Below are 17,010 nucleotides of genomic sequence, written 5' to 3' on the forward strand. Positions count from 1 at the left end.
GCAGCTTTATTTTATCCTTTAGTTTTCGGTAACTATAATAACCATATTTGAGAACAGTTGTGCGAAACTCCCTGGCTTTTATTTTGAAAACAACGATCGGAAATGTCCAGGTTTCTGTCTGAGTAACTTGACGCTTGGAAGACGATGCAGGGGAGACTCGAGGCCGCCGGAGAGGACTCCGCATTTCAAGGAAAACAGCCACCTAGAAATAATGATGGATCATAGTTGGCTCAAACACCTGATGAAGACACTGAATACTCGCCGTATGAAGCAGGCTGGGCGTGTTTAAAGCCAGCCGGCTCAAGTATCCGCTTTTACATCCTCAGCCACCGGACGTTGGTAGGCGACTGCCCGGCTTGCTAGCCCGCAGTCCTTCAAAATCTCTGCTCCACAATCACGGACCTTCTCCATTTATTTTTTTATTTTTTCAGTGGCATTACGAAACCTAGCAAGTATACAAGGGACTGGATTAACAAAAAACGCACGTCTACTTTCAATACAGTGAAGGTGTAACCTGCTAGTCCTCTATTTCACATCTGACCGCTGGGAACGAGCTAGCATCATCTGGAGTTGGACGCTGGCGCGGCTCCCCTACAGCATCCTTGCCTGCGCCGCTGCACCGGAATGCTAACTAACGAGGAAATGGCTTTAACATGACCGCGAACCCTTCGCCTCTCAAACGCCTAGCGCTTGTAGGTGGCACACGGACACTTTAGATGTCAAATGTAATGTCCGCCGGGAGCTTGCATCATGCGTGTGGCTTTCCGCGTCTGTCTCCAGCCTCGCGGATGACACTCGCACAGGTACCGGCGGTTCAAAGCGAGCAGCGACGGCGCGCGCACACAGTTGCCGGGTAGCGCTTAGAGACTTCTCCTGAGCTAGCTAGCGCCGAGCTAGGCGGCTAACAGCACAAAATAATAATTAAAAAAAACAAAGCAAAAACAAACAAACAACAACCCCAAAACAAAACAAAAAAACCTCACAACCAATACCAATGGTTTCCCATAAGGTTTTAGTCGCAATAATCTTACTGAACGTGTATATAGGTGTACAGTCAGTTTTTTACTTATTCGGCGGTGTCCTTTTAACCGTCCTCTTTGCTATGGCATTTTTAAATGGACCCAGGCTGCTGGACTGGGCGAGTTCACCTCCACATCTTCAGTTCAACAAATACGTCCTTACGGGATACCGGCCAATTTCCTCCGTGCAGGACTGCATCAGAAGCCTGTTTTACCTGCACAATGAACTTGGAAACATATACACTCACGGTGAGTACAACAAAAATCAGATTGGAGTGCTTAGTCAGCAGGTGAGATTTGTGTAGAGAGGGAGACAGACCCTGTACCTGCTGAAGGATGCACTGCCAGACTCTGCAACACAGGCTGGGACGCTTTCATGAAGGCATGCATGACTCACACTTTAAAAAAAAAAAAAAAAAAATACATTATTTATCCAGATGACAGCAATTTACAGTTCATTTCTTGTACAACTTATCAGTGTGATTAATCTAAAACGTACAATAACAGAACACAAAAGCAGAACATGGTTTGACTGACTGATTTATTTATTTTTTTATTTTTAATGTTTCATGCATAAGGGAATCAGTCCAATCCAAACAGGCTTACAAGGCACAAATAGGAAGAAACCAGAGCTAGAGTAGGACCATACAAATTACAAGAGTACTAAAGAAATAATCCAGCTTTGAAGTCTCACGCATTAGGAGCAAAGGCAGCAGACTCATAGACATCAAAAATGATTAAAAACCATCTTCAGTCATCATCAGCGTATCAACACATTTATGGTTTGACAAAGAGCTCATTAACTGTCACAGAAGGACAATACAAAATAAACTGATTTATTTTCAAGCATAAAATAAGATTTGGCGACTATCACCAGTTATTACACTAGAAATACCACTGCCAAGTTTATTCAGTTTTCAATGAATAAAAAAAAGCAGGAAATCATATACTTTGAAAAGCTGTAATGTTTGCAAGCCAATGTTTGCATTGTTGAAATATACTCCATAATGAGCATATGATGTTTGTAATGAAGTAATTAAGACTGTGATATATATAGATATGTGCATGTAAGTATTTTAGAATTATATTGAAACAAAAATTAAAAGTCTCTTAACTATCTAGCACTGCATGTCATAAACTAGTTGGTAAGTTATTGTGAGGCCTCTGCACCAGCTCTGGTACATGTGCTGCAGGCAGTGCTGAGAGTATTAAAACAATAGATTTGCTGGATGAAGCATCTGTTTCTGCATGATGTTTATTAAAAGAAAATGTTTTCATGTTGATAAATACTGCCAGTGCCAATATCATTCATGTGAAACACTCAGCCCACCAAGGAGCTGAAATCCAGCTCACTGGAATGCTTTGCAGAGAAGGACATCAGTTTGACGTTCGACTGCATTTTGCAGGCTGCTCTTTGCTGCTATACCTAAAGCAAAGGATCACATCATGAAAATGTTTGGCCGACCTGTTATTTTCATCTGAGTCATGTCAGTTTTACAGCCTTCTTGCTGGCAGAGACATCAGCCATTGTTTGCCATACCATGCCACAGTAAAGTGATGGGTTTCAGCCCTGTCCACTATACTGTCACATTTCTCTGTCATGACGTTAGAAAAATTTAACATGTGGAAAAATTGAGGCATATTCTTGAAATTGCAGAGATTGTTCTTCAGATTTCTCAGGCTGTTCATCAGTTTTATACATGTTACTTCTATTAAAGGCTGAGCTTATGTAAAATTCTGGCATCCACCACAAAGGTTTTGGCCTTTTGCAGAAGAGGATCTAATTTACTCAAACTTAAAATACATTTTTGATTAACAAGCATCCAAAAATAACAGGAAAAAGCAAAAACTTGTATTAACTAATGTAACAAAGGCTCTTTGTCTTAATTGTATTGCACCAGTCGTGCTTGTGTGCATTTTCACCCTTGAAAGGCACATTTTTAATTCATGAGAAACATTGAAAGGCTGATGTTTTAAAGAATGTGCTTAAACTTCTTTGCATTAACTAAAAGTTTAGGTGTTTTTCACAGGCCCAACTTTTCCAAGTTTCAATACCTTGGCTTTGAGTATCTGCCAATGCCGAGTAGTGTTAGATAAATAAGCTCTAATCCTTAACATGGATAAAAAAACAAAGGGGAATATGAAGGCAGCATTAATCTCCACTTAAACTTTGTTTTTCAGCTTTGTAAGAATAAATGGTCTTGCCTAATTGCTGAGCGTTTAAAAGTCTTCTTTCAGTCAGGATTCACAATGATGAAACTTTCCATCGTGTTGTGTACGTCTCATTACTAGTTTTGGTAAACGTTAGGTCCCGGATGTCTTGCCTGCAAAGAAATAATCTTGGCTCAACTTTGCATAGTCATTTTCATGTGCGGTTCCACGCCTGCTTAGAACAAATGCGGCAATCACAACGTGATCAGGAGTGTGACTGTACCTATGTAATCTAAGACCTATTCTGGATCAAAATAAGTTGGTTTTATAAATGTTTACATTTTGAGTTTTTGCAATGAGGATAATCTGTGGCTCGCTCACTGGCTAACGACTTGTGACTGACAAATCGTGACGTCTATCTTTTATACTGTGGTGGTCAAGTAAATGCATCGGACTGAACCGAATACATCATCCCGTAGATCAGCACACTGTCGTTGCTTGATTTTGCTTTTTCAACTCAGGATTAAAATTATATCCAATCCAAATATCAGAGCAGAGCATCCTTAATCTGGCCCTGTTAAAAACAGAAATTAAATGGATTTGACACCCCTGATTTAAGCCAGTAGTGCCCAACTTATTCAAAGGACTCTATTTTAAAAGCTGTCACCCTCCCAAGGTGATTTTTTTTTGGTTTAGATGTTAACTGTATGGCAGTTTTGCAAAGAGGGAATTTTTGTTGGCAAAGAAATGTTTTTCCAAGACTTTCCTGCTTGGAGGCAAGTGTTTAAACGTGGACTGAAAACACTGTTTTTCATCTGCTCTTGAACTCTGTGTTTACACAATATGCAATTCTTTTAATAGTTTGCTACAAGCCCAGATTAATTGCAGAATTGTGTTAATCTGTTCAGCCAAAGGTGAGAGTGAGATTGAGGTGTTGGCCTGTTAGCAGTTTGCGTGGTGGGTTTTTTCTATTTTCAAACTGAGATGATTAGACAGCCTGTAATGTGGCACTCAGCAGCACGACTTGTGTCTTTTGCCCTCCTCTTTTCATATCAAAGTGCAATCTGGATGGTGTAATTTAACTTTGTTGTGGCGCTCCAGCATCCAGCAGTCACGGCGCAGTTAAACAGCATCAGTGATTATCAGCTAAGTGGCTCTGGATGTCTTTATTGCACTCCAGTGATGTTGGCTTAGCGTGTGACCTCAACATAACAGGCTAATGTTTAATCTAATGAGCAATATCTTCCAGTTTTCCAGATCTGAGAAGAAGAAGAAAAAGCTGCGCTGTGCTTGTAATTCTTCTTTATTGTTGTGCTGTAACATTTCGGCTGAGTTTCATGAGCCGGCTTGTTTTGCATATAAACTGAAAACATCCTGCCCGCAGCTCAGGTCTCAGATACTCAGAGGTCCTCGCTCCCGCTGCTGTGTCCACGCCTGACTTCAACTCGCCAGCTCAGGGCGAATGCTGAGAGGGAGATAATGTGCTTAAAATAGATGTGTTACAGTTGCATGCCATTCCTTGTATCACCTGCCTCGTCTTCAGTGAGAGCAAATATGAGAGAAAGGGAGGAGTGCTGTAGGTGTGTCTCAGAGAGATAAGAGCCGTATGTAAGCGGATCAAATTTCAAGGTCTGCATTTTGCTCACGTAGCAGTCAAATTCCCTGCCAAACAGGGAAACTTAAATGGGAGCCGTGTAGCCATTAGCAGCGTGGCCTTTTGCTGCATCAGAATTAGAGCTTAGTGGGAGCTTTGGCTTTCTCTCAATGGGGAATCACTGATACGTTGGTGCCAATCACGTAGGTTTCCCCTTTGGCTCTTCTTGCTGGTATCTGTGCACTCTCAGCAGCCATTCACAGCTACTGATTCTCATATAGTGTGAAAAACAGCGTCCTCGATTCCAGAAACTCCCGGGCGAGATAATCCATCACCGTAAACACGACACCTTAATTTGCTTTTGTCAGAGTTGAGCGGAGGGTTTTCATACCAGCGTGCGTGCATATTACCTCATATTACCTTTACAAGCAGAAGTAAAAGATGGCGCTTTAGTCGTTTTAATTGCATGTCATCAGATTTGTTAAAAGTGCTGCATAAACAGGCATTATTTGACACAAGAAGCACTGCTGTCAGGACGTGTGTGTCTTTACATATGAGATAAGATAAACTTTACTTTATTCATTCCAGAAGTTTTAAGAAAGTATATTTTTTCTTGTGTGGAATAACAATGAGAATAATATACTAAATAATAATAATAATACCAATAGCAATTATATTATTAAATGGAGGTACATAGAGCAGGTAATATTATTTATAAATATAATGAAATAAAATAAATATATAACAAATATATAATAATAATATATAATATAGAAATTAAATTAATATATATATATATAGAAATTTAATTAAGAAAATTAATAGAAATTAAATAGTGATATGAATCTTAATTAAATCAAAGTTATGAGATATGTGCATGTATTAATAATAATGATTTTAAAATATAAAATGCAGATTACAAGGTTAAATAAAATGAAGTATTGTCATTTAATATTTTACTGTATTGTGTTTTTATAAAAGACATTTTTTAAATTATTAATTAAATTATTGCCCTGTATTAAGCTCAGCCTTTTACATGACGTTCTGTTGTTTAGACTATTTAGACTTTTATGTAGCTCATTAATTTCATTTGATTATTCAATTTCTTATTTTTTCCACTTATTTAAAGTTTATTTGATCTTTCTCTTGTGTCGTTTTAACATTACAATTTCTGCCTAATTACCTTCAGGATAAACCCAGTTTAAAAACCACCTCCAGTCTTTTCCTGTTTCATTGTGTGCATATTTCGCAGTGTGTTCATTTTTCCACTTCCAGTCATTACACATGTTTTTAAATTTACAGATCAGAGTGGTTCTACAAAGATAAAAAATAAAAGTGTTTCACTTCTGTATGAATTGACTTGTTGACCCCTAGAAGGACTTTAAATTAAACCCCTGTGTAGTAAAAAACCCATTTTTAAATATTACTACATTCCCATTCAGCGAGTGTTTGTATTTGGAGACTGAATCCAGAGCAACTAAAAACTCTTGAGTTATGCCACATTCTGCAGATGTGATAAAGTCTTTTACAAGTCTTTTACTGTGTGGTAAGCTTAAGGTAAAGCCTTCTTTTATAACCTCTGCTCTCTCGGTTTCTCTGCCTGCTCACTCTTCAGGCATCCCTCTGGTTTGCTTCCTGGTGCTGCTGCCTCTTAACATCCCCTGGTCTCAGATCAGCGTGACATGGCTGGGTGTGGTGCACTTCCTGGCCTGCCTGTCACCCCAGCTGGGCTCTGTGGTCTACCACCTGTTCATGAACCACGAGGGAGGGGAGCCAGTCTACCACACACTCCTGAAGCTGGACGTGTGTGGAATCTGCATGATCAACACGCTGGGTGAGGCCTCATGGATTCATTGTCAGCTGTTGTTCTCTTATTGCTGATCTGTTTTCTTCCAGGATGAAATTGATTGTCAGTGATTTACCGTGCGAGTGTTTTGCTTGGAGGTGTACCAGTATTGATTTGTCGCAATGCACTCTGATTCGATCTTACTTTGCAAGCCATGATTCGAGCTCTGAAATGATTATTGATCCGTCCATGCTGCCTACATCACCCTATTGTAAGAAAAAATGACAGGCACATTATTTTTTATTTCTTTATAGACTTCTACACTTTGAAGGAACCTTTTAGATTTGCCCACAACACCGATATCGATAATACAGTACATTCATTATTAATATTGTGACAAAGCATGGGAATAACAGGAATTGTGCCAGGAATTTTTACCAACCCTGCAACCTGCCAGGCCTAAGCACCGGGGATATTTATTCATCTTTACGACCAAAGCTACAACCCTTACGTTATCTCCTGTTCCCATGAACTGTTTTTAACCATAAAACATATTTGGAAAATCTACAGTAAAGTCCAAAAAAGGGATTAAACACCCAAGAAAACATTGTGACGTATTACTGTTTTACCTGATAATCTGATGTCCATCCACTTATGCCCACTAATTATTCATTTAGGTAGGCTAAATCATTCATCAGTGTTTGTTAACAAGGTTAAATATTATATAAATGTTCTTTTCATGATAGTTGCGGATAAAGTATCCTTTGTGTTTCATCACAGAGCTGCATAGACAAAGGTCTTTCTGTCTGTGCCATTCAGCAATTATCAATTAGTCGTTTGTCGGCTGCACTTTATTTGAGGGGTCGCCGCAATGGTACATAAGCATCTGAGTATTGGAATAGGACACAACCCTCCTGGTGTATTCAGAGTTAGGGCATGCACTAGTAGAACACTAACTTCTGACTTCCTGTGCTTTGGTTGCACAGTTTTACCCAACTAGTCGTTAAGAAAATACCATGAAAGCAGTTGGCATCATTTAATTGTACTAAATTCCTTCATCCCCTTAAATTCACTGTTATAGCCGGATCTGAAATCCTTTCTATCAAAAGGTTTAGCAGCAAAGTGTAGAGGCTATGAACAACTAGGGTTGGGTTGACATGATAAAAAGAACAGAATAACAGCTCTCGGGAATGCAGACAGACGAGTGGATACACGTCCTCCTGAATGAACTAATGCATACGCTTCATGTGAACGTAAAGAAAACTGTCAGGATTAGTAAAGTTAAACAGACTCAAATGCAGGGCAGGCAGAGTGGAAAACAATATGAATATTAATGGACAGACCTACAGGTAATTTTCAGGATTTTCAGCAAGTAAATAACAAAACTCCAACAGAAGGGAACAGAAGATGGTTAGCAGTGCAGAATTAGGCAAGAAGGCAAAGGCAAATATAGCTTTAGACAGAGGACAGACTGGGAAACAATAAACATGTGAGAATAATTAAAGCAGGAAATCCAAAAAGGAAGGAAAATCCACAAGGCAGGAAACAATGAAACATGTAAGAAAACGAACCTTTACAGTAAAATATGAGTCAACTAAAAGACTAATAACTCACCCTGCCGACAAGAGGACTCTGGTAGGAGAACACAGAGGGCAGGAGAAGTCTAACAACAGTGTAATATATAACAAGGATCACTTCATCTTTTTCTCTTTGCCTACAAATGATTTTCCATTTGCAGTTAAAATGAATCAGAAGATAACAGTTAATGATCACATCTGAGTCACAAATTAATTGTGTCTTGTTCGGTTAATGGACTCATCACCCTCAGCTCAAGGTGACTGTGAGTTTAATAAAACAGAAATGCTTTCAGTCTACAAAATAATAACTTTTCCATTGAAACAACGTCCTCTACTTATTTGATTTTTTTCCTTTGTGCTAAAAAAACTCCTTTATTTTACTGAGTTATCCACATCTAGAAAGCTTAGCTGTGTTTAGGAACAGTGCATTTAAAGCTCAGTTGAACATTAGAAGAACTGAACGCTGCAAATCTAAGAGGCACACTCGGCAATATTAGCAGTCTTGATTCATGATTAAGCTTGTTGAACAAGTACTTTGATGAAGGACCCTTATTAGCTTTTGACCCACAAAGGTTATGACTATGGTTACAGCAATGAATGAAACAGTTATTAACTCTAATAAAAAGATTTCACTCGACCTGGGTTCACCTTCTCAGTAACGGCACTACCTGCTGATTGTGTGTCAGAGAGGACAGGCTGCAGACCCCTAATTCAATTCAATTCAATTCAATTTTATTTATATAGCGCCAAATCACAACAAAAGTCGCCTCAAGGCGCTTCATAGATACAGAGAAAAGCCCAACAATCATATGACCCCCTATGAGCAAGCACTTTGGCGACAGTGGGAAGGAAAAACTCCCTTTTAACAGGAAGAAACCTCCGGCAGAACCAGGCTCAGGGAGGGGCGGGGCCATCTGCTGCGACCGGTTGGGGTGAGAGAAGGAAGACAGGATAAAGACATGCTGTGGAAGAGAAACAGAGGTTAATAACAGATATGATTCAATGCAGAGAGGTCTGTTAATACATAGTGAGTGAGAACATAGAGAAAAACAAAGGGCCAAATTTTACAATACTGACGATTCACACACTTGGTCCTGAATACGTTTTACAGTCCACATGCTTCTATTTTTAGTCGCACACTGTAAATCTGTGTCCCATCAGTCTTGCCTTCCTCATGAGTTCTCTAGAAAAGAGAACTGCCTCCTTATTTCAGTAACCTCATCATCCACTTCCTGTAATGTGACATAAAAAATACAAAGTTGGAGGTTGTTTCAGCCACCTTCCTGCACAGTTGCACTGTGATTACTGAAACCATCAAGCTTTGACCAAAAGCGCAGCTTTAAAGGGTCAACGATTCAACCTTTGTGCTTTTCACGAGGCGTGGCTTCATCGCTCTTCTGACTTCCCTGTGTCTTTTCTCGTGTCTTAGGAGCGCTGCCTATCGTCTACACCACGCTGCTGTGCTACCCACTTATCCGCACTGTGGCCCTTTTAGTCTACATCCTGCTGTCCAGCCACGCCATCTACTGCGCCGTCACCGCTCGGAGCAGCGTTCGGCGGTTGCGCTCCTTCGCCTGGCAAGCGCTGTTTCGCTTCTCCTTCTTCCTGCTCCGCTGGGTGGGCGTGGGCGGCGGCAGTCCCACCTCGCTACGCCACTTTCTCACGATGGATGCACTGGCCGTGCTGGGCGGGGTCATCAACATCACGCGCATCCCGGAGCGCTTTTGGCCGGGTCTCTTCGACTACTGGTGCAACAGCCACCAGATCATGCATGTACTGGTGGTGATCTCCATCCTTTACCTGCACTGGGGCGTGCTGGACGACCTTCTCTGGATCACCAGCTACGACTGCCCCTCAGATTGACCCACACAGCAGCCCCCCGGCCCCTCACAAGGAGTGCTGGAACATACCATTGAAAGACCTCTGGGGGGAGGGGGGAGCCTGGAAAGGGAAGGGAAAGGACAGGGATCACAGAAACTAATGCTGTGCATGTGTTCACTTCATGCGCTGAAACTCAGAATGTTCATATCTTCGTCCATCTTGATTTGTGCGAATGCAGGTAAAAGTATGTCGAGTAACACGCACAATCATTCTGACTTGCTCAGTTGCCACAAACTTGGTGCAAAGGCGTATACATACACACATAAACACACAAACACACACACACACAGACACATTTATACACAAGCAGATAAAAAAAGTGGAAAATTTTAAAAAGTAAATTTATTAACCAAGTTTTAAACCCTATAATGTCTTAGGTAAAGGTTACAGCTCGAAGCCTTTTACATAATGATAGAAGTTTCTTTTAAGGATTACTTGATGTCGTTGATTAAAATGGGCTAAATCAATGGTTCTGAAAGTTGGGTCTACGACCCACAGCTAAAATATCTAGTGATAAATTTCCTTTAAATTGCTCAAATTACATTCTGATCTTAAAAAGTGGCGATCTACAGAGGGAGACTATATTTTGTGTCCTTTAATTACGCCCATGTTACCTTTGGACGAGTAGAAACTGACACGTGTCTAAAATGTTTCGATTTAAAAGTTTTATAATTTTGGCATGCAAGAGTAGAAATGGTAGTAAGCATGCGGTTTGTCAGTGTTGGGATTATAAGCGAGACCTTGGAAAAATGTTCTTGCCTGTCGCCTCAGGAATACACCGAGCTCAGCTGTGTTGCATTCCAAGTCTCATGCTGCTCCCGAAGCTGATCTCGCCCACTCGCGACAATACTTGCAAATCCATCAGACAGGTTGCGGCACGCCCCAGAAGCAGCTTTGTGTCCTGAGTGTTTTTTATGGAAGCTGCATTAAGATGCACAGAGTAGGGCTGGAATTCAGACCCAGAAGATCAAAGAGTGTCTTGTCAATTTTGAAAAGTGCCGGGCTGTATTCTGATTCTAATTTAATTCATCTGAGTATGAATTTAAGAAAGTAATGAGGCTTTTTACCGGTAGAGACCTAGAAAAGACAAAACACTTACTGTGACCTTTGGAGGGGTTTATATGTGGTAAAACATTTTGTGTAAGAAGTACTTTGGAGTGTTTTGAGAAGGGGCTTGTATTAACTTTCAAACTCAAGGTTACCACTGTGTGTTAACGCCACTGAAGGTTTCATAAAAATTTAAGGGGCTGGGTGAGTGGGAGGAAAATTCAGAACTTTCAAGATTGAAGCTGTAAAAAGGACGAAATGGCACATTTATGAGGAAAAAGTCTGAAGTTTATATTGCTGAATCGCCTGTGTGGTCTTCCTGGCAGCTCCATCTTCAACATCATTTGTCCAGTATATGCACTACCCCTCCTCTGCACATGTCCAAACTATCTCAGCCTTGCCAATTCGGGTCCATACATCACAGCAGGTCTCACCATCTTGTAAACCTTTCCCTTCATTCTTGCTACTAACAAATCACTCCTGGCACTTGTCTCCACCCGCCCCACTCTGTTCTTCACCTCTGTTGTGCACTGTCCGCTCCTTTGGAGGGTGGACACCAGGTATTTAAACTAACCTACGTTTCTAACTCATTCACACACATGTATTCTACCTTCTACTGACTTTAATTCCCAACCTCGGAGCCATCTGTCACTCCTACCGCACACCTCACCACTGTCTCTCTATCCTTATGCATGTCCTGCACCACTCTCCCATACTTGTCTGTCACTCTTGACTTCCTCATGCAGTTACACAGTTCCTCTTTTGGGACCCTATCATATCGTTCGATCCACAAAGGCACAATGTGACAAGTCTTACCTGCTCTATACTTCTCCATCAACACTATCAAAGCAAACATCACGTCTGTAGTGCTCTTTCTCGTTTTGAAACCATACTGCTGCTGACTGGTCATCACCTCTCTTTTTCACGGCATGGCTCATCACCTTCATCCTTCTGTAGTTACTACAGCTCTGCACACGACCTTTGTTCTTGAAAATCAGCACCAGTACACTTTATTCCTGAGACACCTGCTCTCTACGGGGTTAGGGTAAACAAGCTGATTGAAGATCCACTGCCCGTTCTCCCAGACATCTCCATACCTCCACAGGTATATCTGGACCAACTGCCTCTTCATAGCTGTCCTCCTTTCTAATCCTCTGCACTTTCTGATTCACAAACTGTCCTCCACCTCCTCTCTCTCATTTTCTTCACTCATCAGCTCTTCAAAGCACTCCTACCACCTTCTCTACACTCTCTTCAGTTATAAGTACATTTCCATTTCTATCCTTAATCACCCTGCACATCTTTTCCAGTTGAATCTCTCCACCTAGCCAATCAATACAAGTTCTTTCCTTAGTGTCCAACTTCACGTAACACTCACTAAAAGTCTTTGCTTTGCCATTTCTTTTGTTGCTGTACTCCTAGCATCCCAGTAGTCCTGTTTTTCTTTAGTCAACCACCTAGGCTTCTTGTCTCCTTGTCATCCTGAAGATACACAAAATACCTTATTTGCAGTTTTCCTCACTTTTTCAGCTGTGCTTTCCTAATCATTAATTAACTTTCACTACCACCCAGAAACTCATCTCATCTCCTCCCTAAACTCTGTACAGCATTCTTCCTTCTTCAACTTCTAACTCTACCGTCCTGTAGAAATTGCGCTCATACCACAAGCACTATTTTAAAAATAAAGACTCTATGCAGACAAAATGAAACGCCCCTCAACCCGACGTCGATTCGCATGAGAAACAGCGACCGGTGTATTCCTGGGGTAAAGGCTCCCTGCCCCCAGACGAGTTTAAAACCCCCTCGTCCAAATGAGATGACAGTCTTTGTCTACACTTGTGCAGCATATTCATATCTCACATCACACACACAGCACGCACTCTCACGCACCTTTGTTTTTACACATGTACAAAGCACTTTTAGAGTTTTAACTTCGTCCAACAGACTGAATTTTACAGGATTGTTTAGTTCCCCGTTTTCTGCCACCGCCTCTTTTTCTTCTTTGTCCTCTCTGTCGTCTGAATGGTCCTTAATTCACCCGAAGGCGTGCGAGGGGCTCATTCCTGAAGCGTGCCAGCAATGAGTTTACCTGCTGAGATGTCCCAGACCACCAGATGGGATCTGTTGAGTGTTATCAGCTTTGTTTGCACCAGTGCCAAAGAAATTCAGGCATTTTTAAATCAGAAAAGAAACTGATGTTTATGAGCTGCCTTTGCCAAACTTTTGCTTATGTCCAGCCAACCCCAAGTTGATTGGTCTTACGCATTTATTATGACCTCCCTTTGTTTGGAAGACGACCGTTTCCATTTGTGCGAGACGTAATTATCTTTTTAAAGGCAGAGCCTGAGTGCTTTGTGAGTCTTCTGCGCAATTGTGTATAAAAGCCATTGAATGTGCATAGTTGTTTTACACTGAAATGCCACCATGTGCACATAATACATAAAACTATATGTGGCAGTGCTGAAATGTAAAGGGGTAATGACTTTATAATGGCCCCAAACGCGTAAGGATATATATTTAATCAAGAAATAGATTATATTTATGTTTGTTTTTATTCATTTGTATTAATTTGAATGTGTTTGTCAGCTGCTTAAACAGTTTACATCATTGCAGTGCAGGATCGCTCTGACTGACAGGTCAAATAAGAGGTCAAAGAAAATCCATTGTTTTATTTAAACCCAGCAATTGCGGAGGATTAGCTCCACATTTTCTCTGCGTACAGTTTTTCCTGCCTTCCTGCAATACGTGACGTCTCAGTCACACAGAATCAGATCTGTCTTTACACGTCGCAGCTCGGCGAGGAAAACAGCTGCAATGTGACCTTTAAAACAGGTGCAGGTCTATTCTGAAGTTATTTATGTCCTCGGGCATGAATGTAGCTGTGCTTAGATGTTTACTTATATTTTGACCCTAAATATTATTATATGGTCGGTCATTTTTGCCACATTATTTATTTATTTAGCTGTACTTGTTTGCACTTTTCTTGAATTGATGTTTAGCCTTTTTAAAGTGGTGGTTTATACACTAAGCTGGCCTACGTACGCAGGAATGAACCCCTCTGAACCCGCCTGCCTGTCATGTATGAGTCACAGCACCTTCGTGTGTGTGTCCAGGATTGTTACTGCTCTGTAGAAGTAATCGTCGCACTCTTCAGTCATGTTCAGGACTGGCTTCTGAAGCCTCATTTCATACCTAGACCTTTTTTAGTGTTTTTTTTTTTAAGCATTGGGTTTGTTTCCCACGCTAGTTGCCAGCCATGTTAGCCCACCTTCATCTCGCCAAATTAGCAACGTCTGCTTCCCGTGACACTGTCTCACAGATGAAGAAGGAGTCTGTGTGACATGCATTAACCCCAACATGACCCGACTTTATGAACTTGCCCTCATTTAAAAAGTCAGATATTTGTCTGCTAGTCTCACTCTTACAGTGACGATTATGAGTACAATGTAAAAGCTGAAGTTAATGTATTTTTGGCAATTGAATGAAAAAAAAAATGCATGAAAGTAGCTGTGAAACAGAAACTGATGTCTCATAATGTTAGCTGATTGTTAGTTCACTGTAGCCAGCAACTGATCATTCACTCAGCCCTGGAAACGACTGTGCGGTTAGCTGGAGGTGGGCTTTGGAGTGTGGCGTTACCCTGCAGGAAGAGGATTTGAAGCGATCGGAGGCCATGCATCACAATCAAAACAAACTGCACTGTTCATCGTTCTCCAAAGGGCTTTGAATTCAAGTCAATTCTGAAATACACTTAAAGTCCATATAAATAATGTAAATACATTTATGTAGATTATATACAGTGCAGAAGAATATACAGCGACTCATTTTTAACACGCACACTTGGTTAAGGAAGAAAGACAGGAAGGAATGGGATTACCCACCCAGTGAAGACGCTTAAGTCGACTTTACCAAAGTTGAGTTTTGGTTAAAAGATGGAAAGACGTTGAGAAAAAGATGCCCTTTTACAGCTAAGCATGGTTGTAAAGAAACACACTACAAACTCCTCAGAGAACCAGCAGTTCACACCCAAATTCAGTTATTTTGGTCAACGTTGAGGTCAGAAATCAAACTAACTTTAGCCTGCAGGCTGTGTGCCATTTAGATGTCTTTTATACCTCCAATAAACTGAAAGCGGAAAAAATGTGAATTCCAGCCTTTGTAGCAGCCTGAAAACTCAACTTTTAATAAATTCTGACATAAAGGGACATCTGTCTAAAGGCTAAGGACTGGTTGACCAGATTTAGCCCCGAAAACATCGTCCGTTGGACTCCTGGTGCTTGGCGGGTAATGAGGGACGCAGACGCGGCTCGATGTGGAGCTTCAGATCGATATGAGTTATGTATTTGATTAGCTACGATGATATATATGTGAAAAACACGGGGGGGGGGAAAGGACTGGCATTGGTTTCTGTTCAAATGTAGAGTTGTTTGACCATTTTGTGGCCCTGACTAAGAATGCTTCTGATCATTTAAATGTAACCGCTTTTTTTAAAAGACACACGGGAAAGATATGCGCGACCATAGCAGGGGAATCTTGGCGGGCATGTGAATACCTCGTGACTACCACTGGTCTATCTATGCATTATCAGCCGAAGGATACGTAACAGTGAAGTCAATTTGTGTTTGTCAAACGGCTCTCTGATCCGCTGTAACGGAGGGCTCTCTCCCAACATCCTGAGTCTCCCGCTTCTCAGGGTGCCATAACAGTAGCTGTAACATCGGAAGCCTGACCGCTGCTGTCTGAAACATGGACGCGAGACTCACCTGCCCTCTTTAGTCCGGTCTGTTCACGCTGGGAACCCAGCTGGCAGGGTGGGCGCAAGGGCGAAGGAAGGTGGAGCATTTCTCTGAAAACCATGTTGCAGGAGTGGAACCCGGTCAGAAAATTGGTCTCTGTCCTTTTGTCTGTATGTTTAATGAAAAAAAGAAAAGACATGATGTATAAAAGCATCACTAAACAAATCTAAAACTTTTTTTTGTTTTTTTTTTAAATATTACACAGGTGCCGGACAGCCTGTTAACAACCTGTTTATAATGGATCACCTGTGTTGTTATATACTGATTATTAATGATTGCTGTTATTCTGTGGCTCCTATAATGACACTGGTCTATGTGTACAGGTAATGAGACAAGCCCTTTCCTTTAGGATGAAGGGAGCTTTCTGGAGGGTCTGTCTGTTATTGTCTCCATATCTGCATGGCTTTCTTAATGTGTCAAATGAGTGAGTGTGGCTCCATCTAGTGGAAGTTCATGTTCACTAATGCAGGCATTACTGTAGCTGAACTGCAGCCAAATGAAACGTAACTAACTGGTGGTAATACTGTCACTGCTGGTCTGCAGTTATCCTCCAGCGTTATTTATTTAGATCCCCCCAGATCACGTATGTACACATGTGCGTATGAGCTCTCCTGCAGAACCCATGCAAGCATGAAATCTGTATGTTGTCCCGTTTACTTTCGCCTGTTGCACCGACGGGATGCCGATCGCATTCCCAGAGTGCCTCGTTATCCGGTCTGTGTGCTTGCCAATTAATGTGCACGAACTCAGACGGTTTGTTCCTGTGCTGTAGTTCACATGTCTGTGCGACATTAGTGTCCTGTGTAACAGACAGGCTCTCACACTCCTCAGTCTCCAGCAACGATTGTGCAATAAACTGAAGTCTATATTTTTAAATCTGTCATCTCTTTTTTCCTGTTTGTTGCTGTTTCTTTTAAGATGTGTGTGTGTGAGAGAGAGGAAGAGAGACTATATGTCTGTGAAGGTTCTCAGTCATCCAGGTCATCGTAGTCAAAGGAGCTTGCAAAGAAAAGCGTCTGGACTTCTTTAAGTTGCTTGAAGACGTTTCACCTCTCATCCGAGAAGCTTCTTCAGTTCTAAGGTCAAATGGTGGAGAGTCCCAGATATAAACCTAGTGGGAGTTTCCCCCCACAGAGGGACAAAAGGACCCCCTGATGAT

The 17,010-nt window shown here is 41.3% G+C and overlaps 1 protein-coding gene across 1 annotated transcript; it reads left to right on the forward strand.

The window, feature by feature from the left end:
* The first annotated feature begins 109 nt into the window (after window positions 1-109).
* Window positions 110-16,727, forward strand: paqr4a (progestin and adipoQ receptor family member IVa). Its single transcript, XM_006803043.3, has 3 exons — window positions 110-1,268; window positions 6,380-6,598; window positions 9,557-16,727. The coding sequence occupies exons 1-3, from the start codon at window positions 995-997 to the stop codon at window positions 9,988-9,990; spliced, it is 927 nt and encodes a 308-aa protein (XP_006803106.1). The 5' UTR covers window positions 110-994; the 3' UTR covers window positions 9,991-16,727.
* The last annotated feature ends 283 nt before the right edge of the window (window positions 16,728-17,010 follow it).

This window comes from Neolamprologus brichardi, chromosome 4, assembly GCF_056152115.1.
Source record: "Neolamprologus brichardi isolate AB-2024 chromosome 4, ASM5615211v1, whole genome shotgun sequence".
Taxonomy (NCBI): domain Eukaryota; kingdom Metazoa; phylum Chordata; class Actinopteri; order Cichliformes; family Cichlidae; genus Neolamprologus; species Neolamprologus brichardi.